Source organism: Eublepharis macularius, chromosome 7 (assembly GCF_028583425.1).
Source record: "Eublepharis macularius isolate TG4126 chromosome 7, MPM_Emac_v1.0, whole genome shotgun sequence".
Taxonomy (NCBI): domain Eukaryota; kingdom Metazoa; phylum Chordata; class Lepidosauria; order Squamata; family Eublepharidae; genus Eublepharis; species Eublepharis macularius.
In genome coordinates this window covers 117,673,212-117,694,049 of record NC_072796.1, presented here as the reverse complement: position 1 = coordinate 117,694,049, position 20,838 = coordinate 117,673,212, and the positions used below count along the sequence as shown (strand labels likewise).

The 20,838-nt window shown below is 44.1% G+C and overlaps 1 protein-coding gene across 1 annotated transcript; it reads left to right on the top strand.

Moving 5' to 3' along the window:
* The first annotated feature begins 4,343 nt into the window (after positions 1-4,343).
* KCNV1 (potassium voltage-gated channel modifier subfamily V member 1) lies at positions 4,344-16,997 on the top strand. The gene is made up of 3 exons (XM_054985738.1): positions 4,344-4,825; positions 6,004-6,530; positions 16,486-16,997. The coding sequence occupies exons 1-3, from the start codon at positions 4,344-4,346 to the stop codon at positions 16,995-16,997; spliced, it is 1,521 nt and encodes a 506-aa protein (XP_054841713.1).
* Positions 16,998-20,838: the final 3,841 nt, after the last annotated feature.

Genomic DNA, 20,838 nt, shown 5'->3' with positions numbered 1-20,838 from the left:
AGGTAGTCCAGTGTTAGGAATCCCATAATGCAGATGGGGGCAGCAAGAAAGCCACCGGATTGCTAGTAGTAGGTCAAGAATTGAATCGGAGACCTCACAGGATCACAGCTCATTCTCTTTGCCATTTTGCAACAACAGAGCATCCCTCCCTCACCCTGCTTCTGCAATACTAGCAGAGCTCCCATTTATTTAATCATCAGAAAGAAAGAAACACAGTTTGAAGCCACGGTTATTGGAGCTTATCGTTCCAGCATGCTGCACACAGTGCACATTATTTCTGGGTTGCAGTCAGAAGCCATCAAAATTATCCCAGCCAATCTTGTCCATAATATCCAAAGGAGCCATGTTAAAAAGGAAACTGAAGAACAAAAGTGGACAGGAGCCTTATGCCACAGCTCTATCCAGAGTGATTCCAGAGTACATCTGTTTTTTCAATGGGTTTTTAAACTGGAGTACCCTCAGCACAGGCTTCAGCAACTGCTACAGTCAATGGAACTAGATATGGATTTGGACAGCCCAAGCAAACCCGGAAGCTAAGCAGCATCAGCCTTGGTTAGTAATTGGACGGGAGACCTCCAGCAGAGGCCATGGTTGCAGAGGCAGGCAATGGCAAACCACCTCTGTTAGTCTCTTGCCATGAAAACCCCACCAGGGGTCGCCATAGGTTAGCTATGACTTGATAGCATTCTCCACAATGGATCTGAGTAGACTCACCCAACAGTAGGGTCTGAGTCTAGTGGCACCTCAGGGTGTGAACTTTCCAGCCTAAGTGCAGATACCCTCCAAGCATCTGATGAAGAGAGCTGTGGTTCTCAAAAGCTTATGCTACAATGAAGTTGGCTAGTCTTAAAGGTGCTACTGGACTGTTTACTATTTTCCAGAGCCAGAACTCCCTCCCTTTTTCAGACACGCTCTGTATTCTTCAGATACCATCAGGGGTATGTGAAGAAGTAAGCTCTGACGCTAGGAAGATCAAACCCTGCAAACCTTGCTCTCTAAGGTGCCGCTAGACTCAAACCCTGCTGTTCCACTGCAGACCAACACGGCTACCCACCTAAAACTATCGCTCAGCAGGGAGAGTTGACTGTTTTTAAAGGAAACTAATTGCTAAGTATAATGAGTGCACAAGTTGGTAGGAATCTGACCCCCTTAGCTAACATACAAATCCTGATCTATACGAACAAAACGAACTCTCCGAGTTCTTCAACGGGCTTAAAGTGCAGTAATTCGTAATAGAAGCGCACTATCAGCGTCCGGTGCAGTTTGCGACAAAACACTTATATGAGTGGGCGCCAATCCTGCGCGGGCTTACTTATGAGCAAGGGGAGCGGGGCGCTCGGGCGTCTTCGTTTCTTAGCATTCTGTATGATAAACACAGCCGAGAGTTTTACTGTTGCAGGCGCACCTTTGCAAAGATAGCGAGACCCGCTCCCTCTGCCGGCCCGAAGCCGCGCGCTCTCGGTTGGGACCTCTCCCCCCGCCCTCGGGCAGGGCTCGCCTGCTCTCCGCGGTCTGATTCGTTTCCCCGCCCGCCCATGTGATCCGCAAAGAGGCTCGATCGCCGCGCCGCTCAGAAGTTGCAAGCCGGAGGAGCGCGTGTGATGAGCCGCGAGGCGCAGCTGCGAGGAGCCGGGGAGGGGGAAGAAGGCTCGGCTCTCCTGCAACAGCTGCCCAGATGTGCCGGGGCCGGCGGGCGCAGCGGCAGGTCAGAGGCTGAGGCGCGGCTCTCGACCTCGATGGGAGGTAAAATTCAAATTATAGCGCCGAGAAGGTTCTGCTATTTAACTGATCCCAGCTGATTCTAGCGTGGCACTTTTTGCTTTTTTTAAAAAAAATGATGACTCCAGTCTTGAGTGTGTTATGTGCCGTCAAGTCGCCTCCAGTTTATGGCGACCCTGCTGAAATCAATGGGCTTAGACGGTTTAGGATTCCACTGTTGGCTTTGGCGGCAATCGCCATTGGTCTGATCTGGCATCGCTTGTCGAGTTTTTTCATCTTTTTAAAAAACAGTAAAAATCAACTTTTGGCAACTTTGCTGCTTTTTTTTCCTTTGTGCAGCCTTTCTGATTTGTGTATGAAAAGGGTCTGTGAACTGAATCCTAAGTCAATGACTTGGTCGGTGGGAAAAAAAGTCTTTAAATTATTACGATCACTGTGTTTAATGGACATGCTTAAAAGCCGAAAAGATCATCTGCAAACAAGGCATATAGAGGCGGGAATGGGAAGGAGAATTCATAAAATAGAGAAATCCGTTTTCAAAGTGCCGTTTTTGTTAGTTACAAGGGGCTTACAAGATAAAACGATGAATTGCTTTGAAAATGGATACTGTGCAAAATCTTAACATTCCTGTAAGTAGACGTAAGGCCAATGCCTTTGTTTTAATTATGCAGAAAATAGATCCAGCAATTAATTATGAGCTCTCTCTCTCTCTTTTTTTAGCAATTTAAGGGGTAGTGAGTAACTGCTTGGCTTTGGGGTATGGTCATTTTTTCAGTTTTCTCCCATATTTGTTTTCTTGTTCTTATTTATTTTAAGTGTTGTTCACCACCCAGAGCCCCTGAGGATGGGTGGTTTATAAATCGAAATAATAATAATAATAAATAATAATATTTGCACAGCATGAAGCATTTCCGCTGAAATAGTATCAGCTTCTCTGGTAACCAGAATACCTGTATGTTAATTGTTAGGGAAACAGTCATTATGTAATGTGCTTCAACTTCTAGATTCCAGATTTTTTAAATATGCTATGTAGTAGAAGAAGTATTGTCGAAGGCTTTCACGGCCGGAGAACGATGGTTGTTGTGGGTTTTCCGGGCTGTATTGCCGTGGTCTTGGCATTGTAGTTCCTGACGTTTTGCCAGCAGCTGTGGCTGGCATCTTCAGAGGTGTAGCACCAAAGGACAGAGATCTCTCAGTGTCACCACATTATTTTTGTTGTCATTTATTTATAGACTGCCTTTCTCACTGAGATCCAAGGCGGAACTTTTCCACACTGTGACACTGAGAGATCTCTGTCCTTTGGTGCTACACCTCTGAAGATGCCAGCCACAGCTGCTGGCAAAACGTCAGGAACTACAATGCCAAGACCACGGCAATACAGCCCGGAAAACCCACAACAACCATAGTAGAAGAAGGTTGGGTTGGAAGACTTGAGTTTGGATCTCATGTCATGAACTTAAATACTGTAGCTCAAGATACAGTTAACTATAGCAGAGTGGTATACTGGACTTTTCCTCACCCCTGGGTGGATGAGAGATGGTGATTAGCCCAAGATCACGGAAAGAATTTCATGTCAGAGAGAGGATCTGAACCTAGTTGAACACTGAATCAGTCAGTATTGTCTAGTCAAACTTGCAGTGGCTCTCCGGAGTCTCAGGCTGAGGTCTTTCACATCGCCTCCATCCTAGTCCTTGTAACTGGAGATGTTGATAATTGAAACCAGGACCTGAGACATGCAGCACCCCCCAATGTCCAAGGCATGCTGAGTCACCTATTACAGCACTGCATACAAAGCAGAGGTTCTTCCACTGAGCCACAGACCCTCCCGTAATGAAGATCGTGTCTTGCTGGTCCAGCTTTCCAGCTAATACACCACACAGGTATGACGGAAATCCAGCAGTAGCCTGCATCCTACCACCCTGCACAGCAAACTTTGAAGCCTTCCTCCAGCCTAAGGAGCCTTATTCTGACATAGTCATCATATGATGTAAAATGATTTGCTGTTTTAATCCAATGCAGAGTTATTTCACTCCTAAGCCCATTGAAATCAGTACACTTAGAGTGGAATTGCTGTGCATAGCATTGCGCTGCCAGTGTTGCAGGTTTAGTCCTAAAATATCAGACATGAAAGTTGTTCTTTCTTATGGCCAGCTGACAAAATAATCATCTTAAGTTTTTTACCAAGGAAATCCAGATTCTGCATCCAGAGAAATTTTCAAAATCTGAAGGTGCAGCTTTTTATTCTGCTTATAGTAACTATGGGGAAGAAATAAGGATGTATAGAATATAACACTCTGGAACGAGTCAAATTCTGCTTTGTATCCCATTGAAAGAGCTACTGATAAGCGTAAAAGGTGCAAATCCATTTTGAAATGAAGGCTACATTGATCAGGATTCTCAAATCTTTTATGTTTTAAGATCGGGCAGTGCAGTAATTGATGAATGGAACACGTAGAAACCCTGATATCGGAGGGATCTCAGATATATTTTTGTCTTCCTTTCCTGGGCTTGGAATTGAAAAGACAGCTCTGTAGCCTGTTGCCCCAGAACGCGCTGTTCAGTTTTAGTTATGTTTTTTCCTTCTCTCTCCTAGGAAAGCAGAAGCTGCTGTTGGCAGCTGAAGGATGAAGTCTCCTCCATGCTGTCTGTCTCTCTCTTCCGGGGCATCTGCAGAGGACCTGGACCACAGCACATCCTTGGGCTCTTTGGAGTCCAGCGTCTTCTGTAGCGAGGAGGAGGCGACATCCTTGCTGCAGCAAGTGACCCCGGCCTTGGACTGTATCACCATCAACGTAGGAGGAGCCCGCTTTGTGCTGTCCCAGCAAAAGCTGTGCTGCTACCCAGACACTCGTCTCGGCAAACTGGCAGTGGTGGTATCAGCCACACGGGGTGCCGCCTCCAGCCTCCTGGATCTTTGCGATGATGCCAACCTGGTGGAGAATGAATATTTCTTCGATCGGAGTTCTCAGGCGTTCCGTTACATCCACAATTATTATCAGACTGGTCGGCTGCACGTCATGGATCAGCTGTGTGCGCTTTCATTTCTTCAGGAGATCCAGTACTGGGGGCTGGATGAGCTCAGCATTGACGCTTGTTGCCGGGACAGGTGGGCAGTCACTGGGCACTAAATCAACTAGGGTTGCTTAAATGTGTTGCAGCAGGAGAAGGGGGCAATGATGATTAGGGGATAATCACAAGAGGGTGGGTTGGAGGGCACGAGCAGATGACCCAAAAGCATGAATAAGGAGACATCCAGAAAGAGAATCCATAGTTGTTGCTGAATCTGGAGATGTCTTGTATCAAAGAAGGATGATCCAGTATGAGGAGGTCCGCTAGATAAGTCAGCTGATATGTGGCTGATCATTTTCCAGCTGGTGGCCGGGGCCATTGAGATGATAGTCTTCCCCTTGGACATCTGGCTGTTGGCAGAGGCCACAGTGTCCTTCACCGCACTTCTTGGTAGCTGCAAGTTTATACAACTCTGGGATGTAATTTCTTCAGATGTTCAGAGCACGGGTTCTTATCTTTTAAGGCCCTAAATGACTTGAGGCTACTGTACTTGAAAGACCACCACCTCCCATGTGCCACCAATTTTTATTTGTTTATTTCATTTTTATTTACTTCATTTATACCCCGCCTTTCTCCACAATGGAGACTCAAAAGTGGCTTACCGCATTCTCCTCTCCTCCATTTAGTCTTCACAACAACCTTGTGAAGTAGGTTAGGTTGAGAGTGTGTGACCGGCCCAAAGTCACACGGCGAGTTCCTGTGGCAGATCAAGGCCTCCTAGATCCTAGTCTGACACACTAATCACTTCACCACACTGGCTCAGTTAAGATCCTTCTCACAAGCCATGTTCTCTGAACCTCTGCCTGCCAGAGGCAGAGGTTTTCAGCGATGGCATCTCACCCTTCTCCACCTGCTACTTACTTGACTCATTTTTTAGGTGCCCAAACCATTTCTTTTTACCCAGGCTTTTAATTGTGTGGTCTGATCTTTCAAAATACATTCTGCTTCCAGTCTAAGGACTGTTTTGTGGTGACCGCTTTAAGCTACTAAGTATTTTAGGCTGTAGTTATGATCTGACCTGGGTTTCTTAATGGCTGGATTTTTAACAATTACATTATTTTAATGGCTTTTATACTGTTTTATGGTTTTATCATGTTTTCCTTGGTGAGCTGCCTTAAGCAGTTTCTCTGGAACAGCCATATAAAATATTCCTAAATAAATAATTCAATGTTGGCTGCAGTAACATGTATGTTTGTGGTTGGGTATTTTGTACAGGTACTTCAGGCGGAAGGAGTTGAGCGAAGTCTTAGATATCAAGAAAGATGCTGAAGAACTAGATGCCCAAGACGAGGAAGAGGACTTCTCTGGGAGCCTGTGTGCTGGTGTCAGGCAGAAGCTTTGGGAGGTGATGGAAAAACCTGGTTCCTCTGTAGCTGCCCGGACTTTTGGCACCATCTCCATGGCCTTTGTGATCATTTCTATCGCCAACATGGCTCTGATCTCAGTGGAACTGAGCTGGCTGCCATCACAGCTCCTAGACATCCTGGAGTATGTGTGCATTACCTGGTTCACAGGGGAGTTCGTCTTGCGCTTCATGTGTGCATGGAACAGGTGCCACTTCATGAGGAATGTAGCAAACATCATAGACCTTCTGGCCATTTTACCCTTCTACATCACGCTGCTGGTGGAGAGCTTGCGTGGTGGAGGGAGCTCCCAGGAACTGGAAAACATGGGGCGCATTGTGCAGGTGCTAAGGCTGCTGAGAGCTCTCCGCATGTTGAAGTTGGGCAGGCATTCCACAGGTAAATTCAAACTATGGGAGATGCTCCTAGGGATTGAACTTTCTTGTCCTGTTGGGAGAAAGGGGAACAGAAAAGAAAAAGATTTAAGAAATCTGAAGCAAAATTCAGAATGGCCAGAAGAGCAGCCATTTTGGCTGCCCTTGGTAGCCTGCCAGAATTTGTGGTTGCTACCAGTGCTACTATGACATCACTCCCCAAACTAGAAGGCATGCCCCCAGCTGGACAGAGGGGAAGTTGTACTGCCAGAAGTGAGTGTGCACTCTTTGGAGGCAATTTGTGTTCCTGCTACAACAGGAACAAATGTGGCAGTCCCCTTGCTAGGATAACTGGAACATGCAGCTGTGTTCATGCATGATCCAGAGCCTTTCTGGAAGCTCAATAGTGGGAAATAACAGGCCTGGCCTTTGCAGAAAGGTAAAAATGGAGAAAGTATGCTTGCACAGGGAGAATTTTTCCTCGACACGTAGGAGAGGGGATAGTGGGAATACGGGGCAACCACAGTTCCATCACATGCAGAGCAAAAGATATGATTAGCACACCTGGGGAATTAGGCCTCCCCCCCCCCCCACAGAGGAATATAAGAAAATGTGAAATCATTCAGGTTAATTCTACAGAAATCAGTGCTGAAAGGACCAACCTACGTATCAGCTGAGGTTACTTTTATTAGAGGCAGTTGTTCTCTCTGCAGTGCTTGGTGTAAAAAAAAGTGTAGTTACAGGTGCATGGCCTGAAATCTGTAGGGATGCTTTTCTAGAAGTAAGCTCCATTTATAAAACCGGTTTACTTCTGAGTAGACCTGCCTAGGATTGTTCTGTGTCTTTGTATGGGTTAAGATGGTGGCTGTACTCCTTTTGCAGTGTTTTTTAGTGTCTCGAGGGTAGATCGGATCTGGATCGGATCGCAATAACTTTTTAGTCATATTGGTGTCTTTTTCTGTTTGAACAGCCTATTGGCTTTAAGACCTAGAGGGATATAACTTGGAGACTGTTCTTGCTCTGTTACCTTCTCCAAGCAGTCTTCTTCCTCCTTGTCCTCATAAAGTGGGGGAAATGGCACATCTCCCATCAGATACCAGATCACCCGCTGCCCTCTTGCCATTATCACTAGGTTTTACTTTCCTGTTGCCACTGTCTATAGATTTTGCTTTAAGATCCTTTCTTCCTCTGCTGTCTTGCTTTCTCCACTCCTTCTCCTTTTTATCTGCCGTTATAATTTTGCTCCCTTGGCAGAAGTTCACACCTGGTGTCTTTTAAATGCCAGCAAGAGTGTAACATTAATAACCCACATTAGGTCTTAGCAACTGCCATCCTTTCATCGACCGACTCACTCATTCCCACTATAAATGCATGCAGGAGTTAGTTTCCAAGGATTCTTGGGTGGTCTATTATTTTCTTTTAAACTGTTAGCAGTATCAGAGGAAGCCCAATTTTAAAGCCAAGCAGGACTTGAAAGGTTAAATCCCCGCTTTCTGCATGACTCCTGCGGGATTTGCAGCCCAGTGGGGGGTCTTGATCTTCTTCATCTCTGTTTTGGCTCTTATGGTTCTTCTAGGACACAATTTGAAAACCAATCGCTCATATGGAACCGCTGTTGAGTGACCCTTGTCTTCATCTGGTTATGCTTCCTTCTGAAATAAATCATTGCAGCATTTTTCTAAAGCACAAGTAAAAGGAAGCAGCTACAAAATCTCCTAATTGCAGTCTCCTTTCTTGAGGGGCTGCATTCTACATTCCCCAGAGGTTTTCATGCTAATTCAGTGTTGCAATTGGTGCCATACTCACTATGGTCTTCGGTTGCATCCACACACCACTGCATGCTGTGCTGTCGTTACAGGGTGCCACGTAATCATTTGCAATTGGGTTGTTTTGTCCGCACAGGACAAACCAGTTGGAAATTATTGCTGTAGTGCAAAATCGAACCATGTCTGGATGCAGCTTGAGTTTTCCTTCTACCAAACTTCCCCTACCTTGGAATTATATTGTTTCTTCTTGAGAAAAAGCGTTTTCCACTGTTCAGTTCCTTGCCTGACCTGTAGTCTTCATGGAGGTTAGCTGCAGTGTCTTCCTTTTGTAGCAAACCACTGTAATCTTCTAGGTGGCCTTCCATGGCACCATCTCCCTGTCTTCCTCCCAGTCCACAGTTGCTAAAATGCCCAATGAGGCAACAAGTCTGGTGCATCTACAAACTGCCTTCTCCTCGTTCCATTGAAAACAAAAGGCACAATACTTGTATCTTTGCTTTACCACATAAGCAAATAATTATGGAATGACTACAAGGAGCATTCATCCCCCCAATACAAACTGATGGTGTGAACACACGCCTACATCCCGTGATGCTAGGAGCTGATGTGAGCATTGATATGGAACAGGTAAATCTCTGTGGTTTATTGGCTACTCCTGAAGGCCTAATTATAACAAACTGAAGGCAAATTTGTATCTGGGCCAAACCACAAAGGCTGAATGTTCCTTTGTACACAGATAACAAGAATGGGAGGGGGGAGAATAGGCGATGCTCTGATTCTGGGCCCCTGGGGAAAAAGTCAAGGATGCTCCTCTGCTTCATTTACCTGTGAGTTGTTTGATGCTGTGGTGGCAGCAACTGATCGCCAAGTGTGTGGTGGGACGGCTTCTTTATGCATTGCGAGGAGGAGGATCATGCGGTTCACTTGTGCATGTGTGTTGCGTTTTTGGGTAGCTGCCAGTTGGCATGACAACCAGCACAGGTGGCTGGCTGCACAGGCACGGAGACTTTCTCTGCCAGCAACACTTGCAGCACAGAGGGCATATGGGGCAGACCAAGTAGCTCCATGGGGTTCAGCCCCCCTCCCCCAAGTTTCTGTCCCTTGCCTCCACCTCTTGACTCACTGCTAGTTGACATCCCCTTCCCCACAGTGTGGAACCCAGGTTTACTGCCCTGGTTGCCCCATAACTAATACTGCCCATGAGGAAGAAAGGCAGTGTACTATCTTCCCTCCTAGTTTCTTTTCTTTTTACATGGATCATTCAGAAGTGTGAGTGGTGGTTTGAAGAGGTACAGTCCCCAAACAGGATTATCACTGCAGCTTGTGGTTTGTGAGAACTAGGCCAAACACAGATGAATTAGATTGATCTGTTGCACCATCCTGCTGAAATTAATCATTTTTATACTGCATATATCACCTTCTGCCACTTGGGTTGTCATACACAAGTTGGCAAGGATAAGACACTCGTATCATAAATTTTGTTACTATTGAAATAAGGTTGGACTTGCTACTGTTGAAATAAGGGCTGTTTTCACGTCTTTAAAATAGTGCGTTACTCACGCGTGATTTTTGACACCATCCGTGATGATGGCGCTTTCATGGCTGCTTGCCTCCGATTTGTAAACGGATAGTGTCAAAAATCGGGCAACGAAGCCGTGAGTATCGTGCAATTTTAAAGATGTGTGAAAACGTCCAAGGTTGGACTTGTAACTATTATAATAAGGCTGGACTATTGAAATAAGGTTGAACTTGGATTTGAAGATGTTAGCCTGGAGACACGTGAATGCCTGTATGGACAGGAACTATTTTGAGCAATTTGCAAAAATGATAATCCATTTTATTTCTGTTCAGGAAGTCAATGAAATTATCAGATCAGAAAGGCATAGGAACACTGTATTTTCAGCTAGCTGACTCAACAATATTATCCTGGAGTAACCAATCATGTTTTCATCTTGCCCTCCTCCAATATCCTCACAGCAACCTTGTAAGGTAGGTTAGACTCAGAGGGAGTGGCTGGCCTGTAGTCTCCAAGTCAGTTTCCTGACTGAGTAGGATTCAAACCTGGATCTTCCAGTTCTAGTCCAGCATTCTAACACAGTGGCACTCACTCCACTGTTTGCAGAGAGTCACATTAGCAATTATCAACCAAAAAAGCCACATTTACTTCCATCCCTACGTGGTTCACAGCTTCTCTTTTCCAGTGGCAGTTGTTTCCAGGTGGAAGCCTCCTGCCAACCACACACCCCACTGAGCAAGGGCCTTGCCCACTTTCCCGAAACATAGGGCAGGTCCCATACTGGGGTACACAGTGCTCTGAAAAGCCACACGTGGCTTCCAAGTAAGTGTCACTGCTCTAACCTCTCTAGCACAACATCGGGTACATTCCAGAAATCTTAATAAAGCCTTACAGGAATGGGATGGAACTGTAATAGGTTAGAATGCTGCCACATATAGTGCAGATTCGCTATTTCTCGCTAGGCTAGTCCACACATACTTCAGTTATTTGTGACATAAGAGAAAAATATGCCAGTTTTCGTGAAGCCTCCTGGAAGCTCGGAGGCGGCTTCTGCCAGAAGAGACTCGGAGGGCAGCTGCTTGTGACTCAGCAACAGGCATAGGGATGCCAGATGTTGTCACGTGAGGCACTTCATTCGCCATCATATTTGTGTTGATGGGCAAGTGGCCAGAGGCCGAATGGGGAATCGTGTCCAATACTTGGAAATGACAGAAGAAACTGGCTAGTGTCAGAACTGGTGGCAAAATAACAATTTACTACTATCAAGTGAGGGCCTTTACCCGTATATTGCAGAGCTTAGGTCATCTGCTGGCACATGTTGCAGCCACACAGCCGACTACAGCTGTCCCTTCATCAAACCACTGACCGTTGCATCGTGCTATGTTCTCTGGAGTCTCCAGCTATACGGTTCACGGCATTCTTCCCTTGGGCAGATTGTGTTGAATCAAAAACGCTCTGAGCCATTTTCCATTTGGAGGTAATGGTCTTTTTTCAGCTGGAAATTGAGAGAGAACTACAAGGTGTGGTGTGGATAGCATTTCTTTTTAAAAAGAGAAGAACTCTCTCATTAGTTTGAACTATCAACTCTGTCAGCTGCTTATTTAAGCTGAAAAACTAGTCAATTGTTATTAATTTTTTTTTTTTTTACAAGAAGTCTTGGCATGCTTTTTGAAAGCGTTTGAGCTTTTAAGAAGTAGTGTGGCAGCTGCCAACAAAGTCCACCTTGCCCACCCTTGGTTTAGGCTGCCACAGTCATAATGACAGTACAGCTTGCCCCTGTGGCTCTCTTTCCTGCATCTGGAGAACTGTTAAGCGCCCTTAAGGCAAAATTATTTGGGAATTGACAGTGCAATTCTTAAACAGGGTCAGTGGGCTTAGAAGAGTGCACCTCTGTCTAGGATTCAGTAGCACCTTAAAGACCAGCTAGATTTCCAGAGTATGAGTTTTTGAGAGACAGAGCTCCCTTCATCAGACCTGACAAAGGGAGCTCTCAGAGCCAAGCTACAAGTGACGCCTTACACAGGTTGGACACTTGTCAGCTTACCTCAAGTTTTGATGGGAAATGTAGGTGTCCTGGTTTTACAGCTTGGCTCTCCATTACAGCTGCAAGACCAGGATGCCTACATTTCCCATCAAAACTTGAGGAAGCTGACAAGTGTCCAACCTGTGTCAGGCGTCACTTGCAGCTTGGCTCGACTCTTGAAAGCTGATACCCTGGAAATCTAGTTAGTCTTTAAGGTGTTACTGGACCCGAATCTTGCTCTTCTATTACAGATCAACACAACTGCCCACTTGAAACTAGGATTTGCAGGATAAGAGTGCAATCCTATACTGAGTTACTTCAGACTAGATTGCTCTGTAAAAAAAACCATACAGTCAGGGTGGTATCTACATGTACAAGCATATTGATCAAGGACTGACAGTTGAATGTGTGAACTGGTGGCATGGAAAAGAATTGGTTTGTGGTGTTATTAGCTGGACGAGTGGCTGTAAATGCTCCTAAATAAATGTTTGATGTGTCATCCACTGGGGTGAAAGCTGTGTATGTTGTGATGGAGCTGTGTGGCAGATTCACGCCTGTTCTGCAGCCCTTGATGTTGGGATCTCAGGGAGTGTGAATATTTATAGCACAGGAAATTTCTGTAGGCCTGCAGCCCCACATACATGGATGAATGAGTACAGAGCTCAGAAGAGCCTTATCTCTCTCCTCCTACACACACCGCATACTGGATCATTTCCATGAATGGTGGGGTGGGGGGAGGACCGTGAGTGTCTCATATCTATCTCACTGCTTTTTAAAATCCTGTTCTTTCTCCAAAGAGCTCAGGGCAAAGAACGTAGGACTGGATCCTACCAGCTTTTCTGCTAGTGAAAAAAAAAGCCATGTGAGATGGAGGGTGTAGTAAGGAAGGGCATTGGATGAGATCCAATTGGACGGATACAACTCATAATTCTTCCTCCCTTGTTTATCTTCACAATAATCCTGTGAAGGAGGGAGGTTAGGCTGAAAGAGGGTGACTGGCCAATGGCCAGCTTCATGGTAGAGGGTGGATTCGAATCTGGGTCTCTCCAGCCCAGAACTCTAATGACTGCACCACTGTGGTGTTCATAATCCCCGCTCAGTTCCCTTATGCCAAGATGCTGTTCCCATACAGGATTGTCTCTAAAGTATGCTGTGAATTAATCATCATAATACAAAGAGTATTAAGTAGTGACAGGAAAGTGGGTGGCATCTCTTTTCTTGGGGGCCTTCTCAGGGCCAAGCTACACATGACGAATGACACTTGAACAGCAAGTGTATTTCTCCCTGTTCACTTGCCCTCCACTCAATCCACTTGCCGTTCAAGTGTCATTCGTCATGTGTAACTTGGCCCTGAGTCTGAATTTTATTGCTGTACAGGAAACCCTAGTAAGACCATAATCCCAAGGATGCACATTTTCACCTGCCTCTGCTAACATTTGTTTGGGAAGTGGAGGAGATAAAGGTCTGGTATTATGTACTGAGAAGAATTTTTAAATGTAAAAGCTGGAGATTACTCAGTAGAGCTAAGGACGTGAGCCAGCTTCAAAAGGGCAAATGCTAATGTGAATTTTACAGAACTATTGCATCCAAGGCCCACGAAGAAATTGTTCTATTTTACCACATGCTGGTTAACTCCCAGCTGCAGAGGACTGGGAGTTTTCCCCCCTCCACCTAAGGCAAAGTGAAAGGGAAGGTGGCATGTCATAGCCCAATCTCACCAGATCTCAGAAGCGAAGCATGTTTGGTACTTGGATGGGAGACTGTAGAGAAACCATCTCTGCCTCTCAGTTACCTTGAATGCTCCTTGCTGGAGTTGCCATTTGTCAGCTGCAACTTAACAGCACAGCACATACACATGTAAGGCAAAATGATATCTGTTGCTTGGAAATAGCCTTTGGTATTCAGTAAGCTTTTCACATCAGTTGTAACCCCCTGTTCTGGCTCCCCAAGATTTCTTCACTTCCTCTGAGCTCAGGGTGGTTTCTTCCTTTGTTAAGCAATAGAATAGATCCAACCAGCTTTTCCACTGATGAACGGGGGAAGAGAGGGCCACCTTTGACCACCCAAAAAAGGGGGGCTCTGTGGATGATCATGGGTCCGGCATGGAGAAAAGCCATGCAGGATAGGGGAACCCGTCAGGTGGATCTTCATTTTGCAAACTGTTTTATTTTTATGACTTTGAGAAAGAGAAAAGTAATGCGTGTGCATGTTTTCATTGCCTGTGGAAAAGGTATCTTTTTAAGGTATTTGGTTGTATCCCACCCTTCACTCAACTAAATACTAGACTTATCTTTGTTAGAACAGCCTGATTCTTTTAAGGAAGTTTCCTTGCAATGGAGAAAGGCTTTGTATTTAATTGAACAAAAGGGTAGGATAAAACCTACTATAATATTTTGTCCTTTGTAATTATGTGTTGTAAAGTCCCTAAAACTTTTTTTAAAACATTTTTAAAATCAGTCAGAGGAACATTCGTTTTAGCAACATACGGTTATCACCTTTAAAGCAGGTCTTCCAGACATAGCACTACCTTATTCTACAGGAGGTGCAATTTCTACAAAAATCAGGAGGATGAAGCAACAATCACACACACACACACCCCTGTGCTGTCACACTACTAGGATCGATTCATTACTTTCAGTCCTCCGTGCCAGTCTGCAGCACTCCAGCAATGCCGTGGGAAATCATCTTGTTTCCTTTTCGAGCCTTGTTTATGTCAAACATCCAAGTGTGATAGAACCTTCCTTTAACGAAGGCCTGAAGTCTTCTCCGAACCCTTCCTGCTTATAAAACCTGCCTTCTGTTACCCTCACTTGATAGGTCAAGAAGCAGTGTTTTCGTTTATGCGTTCTAATGATTTATTTTAAGCATCAAGATGTGTCTTTAAAGGACTAAAGGGGAAATGGGAGAATAATGTTGTTGCAGTGATAAAATGGGAAGGGAGTTGATGTACTCCTCCTTGGGCAACAGATGGAATAAAGAGCACATTTGCTACCCTAGATAGGTACGGGGGAGAATTTGACAACATCTCGTCGGAAGATTTAAAGAAAAGCAAACAAGTGTGGTTGGGTAATAATTGCCATTAATTCCCTCCCCAATAGAGGATGTGGCATGATGGACAATATATTATAGCCTTCTGCTGTGCTAGTCTCACATTTGTCTCAGAGCTTCCTATCCATACCTCCCTGGGCAGTGGTGTGGGATATGCTGGTTGCTGCAGGGTTGAGCAGGATTTATTTTAGCTTCCCTTCAAATTGCCCTTTTTTCACTTAAATCTTATGAGGGTAGGTTAAATAAGCCTACTCCATTAGGGACTTGTTAAGCCCTACTAGAGAGGGCAAGATTAGTGCAAGATGATGCTTCTTGTTGTTTAGATCGGCAGGCACCCTGAGATAACTGAGGAAAGGGGGGAATGAACCCAAACCAGCTGCTCTTAGGCTGAATGTTATCAGTGGGCTTGGGGAGATAAATACTTCAGTACTGTGCATTATCCCTTGGTCCCTTACATTGCATAGTATTTGCACAATGTTAGTATTTGCAAGGAGAAGCAAGACATGGCTGTTAGCCATGCTGAGCTTCGAGCCAGGGTGAGTTGCCCAAATGCTGGAAAACCTTCTTGGGCAGCCTCTGAGGGCCAAGCTACACATGACGAATGACACTTGAACGGCAAGTGGATTGAGTGGAGGGCAAGTGAACAGGGAGAAATACACTTGCTGTTCAAGTGTCATTCGTCATGTGTAGCTTGGCCCTGAGAGATTCTGCACTAACATGGAGCAAGATTCAGGACCAGAAGCACCTTAAACACCAACTAGATTTCCAGGGTTGGTCTAAAGGGGCTACCCAACCCGAACCTTGCTCTTCTACAGACCAACATAGCTACCCACTTGCAGTAAATGGGTGAGTTTTCAGTCACTGTCTAGAAGATTTAGTAAACTCTAATTCAGTGGTTCTCACTCATGTACATATACCTCCAGTGGGATGTAGAAGTAGTCTAGGTAGGACTCAGGTTTTCATAACCACTACTAAGAATTTACTGTTCCTTAATCTCCATGTCTGTGTGCAAGTGCGACATACCACCTCCTGCTGACCCTGCCTGCCACCCCAGATTTTGCATTTGTGATCTTTTGGCCATGCTGGCCATCAGTGTGGACCCCTGGTGTTTCTCTTCATTCCCCATCCCCCCTGCCCACCAGCAAATGTCTTTGGTGCACAGCTCCCTGCTGACCCTGTCTACCAAGGATCATCCACTGGGTTTCTGCCCCTTCCTCATACACTTTAGTTATAGCCTCAACAATTGCACTGAATGGTATTTTCAACTAATAACAAATTACTATTTTTGCTTGCTTGTCTTAAAAGCATAGCAATAAAGTTTACTTTCAGAAATACTACTGCATTTTTTTCCCTCCATAGAAGTAACTATACATGAACAGAATGCCTGTAAACATAAAAATGTCATTCTCAGAAAAAGTGTTTGTTGCTGTTATTGTTTCTATCATGGTGGGGCTCGGGTTCTTGGGTAGAGTGACTGGTGGGATGTAAGACAAGGAAGGCTGAGAACCACTGCTCCAGTAAATCTGTATAATTGTGTCTTTATTTCAGGATACGAGCAATCTGAAGTTTCCCCCTTTTTTATCTACTCAAGAGCATGAAGCAATTGACAACCTTTCTTACATTCCAGGTTTGCGATCTCTAGGGATGACCATCGCGCAGTGCTACGAAGAAGTTGGCATGCTTCTGCTTTTCCTGTCTGTAGGGATCTCTATCTTTTCCACCATGGAGTATTTTGTTGAGCAAGGTGTCCAGGGCACAACATTCACAAGCGTACCCTGTGCTTGGTGGTGGGCAACAACTTCCATGACAACTGTTGGTTATGGAGACATCAGACCAGACACAGTGATTGGCAAGATAGTGGCGTTTGTATGTATACTGTCAGGAATATTGGTCTTGGCGTTGCCCATAGCCATCATCAATGACCGCTTTTCCGCCTGCTACTTTACTCTGAGGATCAAGGAAGCTGCTCTCCGCCAACGCGAAGCCTTGAAGAAGCTGACAAAGAACATGTCCAGCGACTCCACTATCAACATTAATTTACGAGACATATATGCACGGAGCGTCATGGACTTGTTGAGACTCAAAAGCCGAGACAGAACGAGTACTAGGAGCAGTGGTGGAGATGAGTTTTGGTTTTAATTTTTTTTAATTTAATTTCTCAATGGGTGTCTGATGTTCTGACAGCCTTGAAGATAACAGTATTAAGGAAAAGACTATTGATCATTTCCATTTCTTTCCTAATAACTTTGCTTTCTAAGTTGCTGAACATCCAAAGGAATATTACAAGCAAAAAAACTCAGGGTACACAGATGCTAACACATTAGATTTTTCTTTGGAATAAAATGGTGGCTCTGTTCATGTAGAACAATATTTCAAATATTTGACTATAGTTCTTACGCTTGTTCTAGTATGCAAGAATAAAATTCTACCAAAAATGAACAAAGCTGTTTTGTTTTGAGTATTAAAAGTAATAGAACAATGTACTAATGGTGTCTTTTATTTCCATATCAACCAAGTTTTGCACAATCTATTCTAACATATGCCATTGTACAACTTTCACAATCCACATTTGATTCCATGTTCATTTACAAGTTGTGTTCCTCTTCAGATTTTTGGAAGAAAAGATAATATTCATATTATATGCATCATCCTATCATGATGGTCTCAAGTTCTAACTACGGTGGTTCTCTTAAGTTTTCAAATCTCCTTGTGCCTTAACTGTGTAGATTTCCCCACATATGGATTTCGGCCTGTTGCTGTGCCGCTGTAATACGACACAAAGGGTCAAAGCAGTCGGATAAAGCAAGGATATGTTTAAGGAGTCCTGGCTTGTGTTTGTTTAATGAGTCGTCTTGTTCTTAATTTTTCATCCATGCTTGTAGCATTTAAATAAATACATACATACATTACTTCTTAGAGATCTAAATTGAATCTTCCTCTTCATGAAAGAGGACTTGATTCAAAACTGATTGAAATTCATAAAAAGAGAAATAGAAACAGATTGCTGAATTTTAGGGAGAAATTTGGTAAAGAGGAATTATATAGATTGTATTGCCCAGGGTCATCCTTGTATAAGTGTAACCTGGCCCATCAAATGACTGGCTTTTCTCTTGTAGATTCAATAAAGCTGCACTTGTGTGTGGAGCAGAACGAAAATATCAAACAAAGAGGCAGAAGGGCCACGCTAAAGGCTTGGTTTTATGCATTTTTACACCACCATCCAGTCTTTTGGGGAGTGTTAGTAAAGCGCAAGATGGAGCTTTCTCTGTTGACTTGGAAGCAGTTATTAGCTCATTTCTTCCAAATAGTTCCATTGAGGGCAACAGGACTGTTTCCAAGTCAATGAATTTGGGATTTGATATCCTTTGGTACCTTGAGTAAGACCTAGATGCTGTTTTCTCTATATGGTGAAAATAAAAGAGGATATGCATGTGCAACAAGCAGCCATTGAGTGCCTTGCTAATTGCACAGCCTGCATTATTCAAGACTCAATCTACACTCATTTTCTCAGTACTTAAAAGAGTCAAAAAGGCTTCTGCTAAGGAACACTCAGTAACTCCATCCTAAATTATTGACACTGGTGCATGCCCCACGGGCAATGTCAGAAAACACATCAACAGAAGTCCATCCAGCAAGTGGGAAAACAGCAAGATGTTGAACAACAACACAGTCTGAATCATGTCGGTTTGCAGTAAGACCCCAGCGGTGCCTATTAGAAAACATTACAGCCAAGTTACCAATGAAGTAAGCAGAACACACATTTCATACTGGGCAAACAAGGAACTATATTAGGGAAGTACAACTACTGTACGTGTCCGGTCCCTCCTGCCACCAAGCCCAATGCCTGTCTCCTCCTTGACGCGAATTAACTGTCTACCATTAAGATCCCATGAGAACAAATAAGGTAGAGTTGAATGAAGAGTTAAGGTAGTGATTGTCAATCATTTGAGTGCTGGCATGGTAACTATTTATGACACAGGCTGCAGATGGAGGATTGTAGAAGATTACATTGTGGAATACTTCCTGCATTTTAAAAAAAAAACACTGTAAATATAGAAAACCAACACAAGCAAAAGAGGAAGTAGAACCATTTTCCCCAGCTGTACTAATGTAATCTTGATACCAGATACTAGCAATGGAAACATTGCCCGGAGGTCCTTTTGACTGTAAACTATTCTTGTGTAAGGGCCCAACTATGCATTAAGGAGGAGGCACAGCTGCCATGGATCCACGCCATGGAGCTTCCACAGAACTGAAGAGAAAAACACTACAACACTTTCAGATTAAGTCTTCCCCCCACCAAAGCCCAGTTCATTGGTTGCTAATCTTCACAGGACAGGAACCACCAAATGTGCTTATTGGCTGCATAAATATTCCACCTTTTTTCTTTCATGGAACTCAAGGTTTCTTAGGGTCCAAGGAGGTCACCTGTTCAGGTACTGTTCAGACCCAGCTTTAGCAATAATGCTAAAGAATGTATGATTGGTGTTTTCTGATCATACCCTGGGCCTGTCATGTGCTGCTATTACCAAATACTGCTATGGAGGCATAGGGAAAAGATAAAGAGTTAGCAATAGACACGCATTCCTTGTCCATAAAACCAAGCCAGTCAGTTACCCTCTATGAACAATTACTTCATAGCCAGTTTGGTGTAGTGGTTAAGAGTGTGGGACTCTAATCTGGAAAGCCAGGTTTGATTACCCACTCCTCCACTTGAAGCCAACTGGGCAGCCTTGGGCTAGTCACAACTCTCTCAGCCCCACCCACCTCACAGGGTGTTTTGTTGTGGGGATAATAATGACATACTTTGTAAACCGCTCTGAGTGGGCATTAAGTTGTCCTGAAGGGAGGTATATAAATAGAATGTTATTATTATTATTATTATTATTATTCTGTATTCTGTCCTACATATGAGGATACTATTTGGGTGGAAAGATGACATCAAAACATTTTAAATAAATGGTTGTTGTGGGTTTTCCGGGCTGTATTGCCGTGGTCTTGGCATTGTAGTTCCTGACGTTTCGCCAGCAGCTGTGGCTGGCATCTTCAGAGGTGTAGCACCAAAAGACAGAGATCTCTCATTGTCACTGTGACACTGAGAGATCTCTGTCTTTTGGTGCTACACCTCTGAAGATGCCAGCCACAGCTGCTGGCGAAACGTCAGGAACTACAATGCCAAGACCACGGCAATACAGCCCGGAAAACCCACAACAACCATCGTTCTCCGGCCGTGAAAGCCTTCGACAATACATTTTAAATAAATATGCAAAATGGAAACACATAGTTTGTACAGATTACAACAGCATCCAGCTAGTATGATTGTAAGGTGCCTGTTTTTGATAAGCAAAATCACTACTCTGATTTTCCGTGAGTCCTTGGGGGCAGATGTTAACCTGCACAGTAGCAAAAAAAGCTTTTAAAACATAATTTGTTTCAAGCTCCAGATCCTCAGTTCTCTTCCTATGTGTTATGTATTAAATTAATGTTCTGCTACTGCATCAGTTTCCCCAAAGTCTTACTTTGAAGAGTGAGCAGAAAACTGACTATGTGAGGCATAGAGGACTTTTTGTTTGGTATAAAACCTCCTGTAGTCAAGAGATGAGTTGCTGAAAAGTTGTATTGGCTGGAATGCATCTGTCGTCTTTTTCTGAGTTTTTTGTTTCATTTGTTTCATTTTACTTTATATACGTATGCAAAGGAATAATTTTGCATTTAACTAATGAGAAAATAGATATGTACAGTTAAGGCAAGAGAGGGAAATCTTCAGTACACAGCAAATGGCAAATCTCTGAGCTAAGAAAGCAATCCTAAAGAGGTCTACTCAGAAACCTACTCAGGTTTAGCCAATGGGGATTAGTCCCAGGAAAGTGTTCTTACGTTTGCACTGCTAAAGGAGTCCTCTACTCAAAGGGCATGCTCTGGTTGTCCCAAAATACAGTTTCATTCTTACAATTTTCCTGAGCCCATGGAACTTCACTTT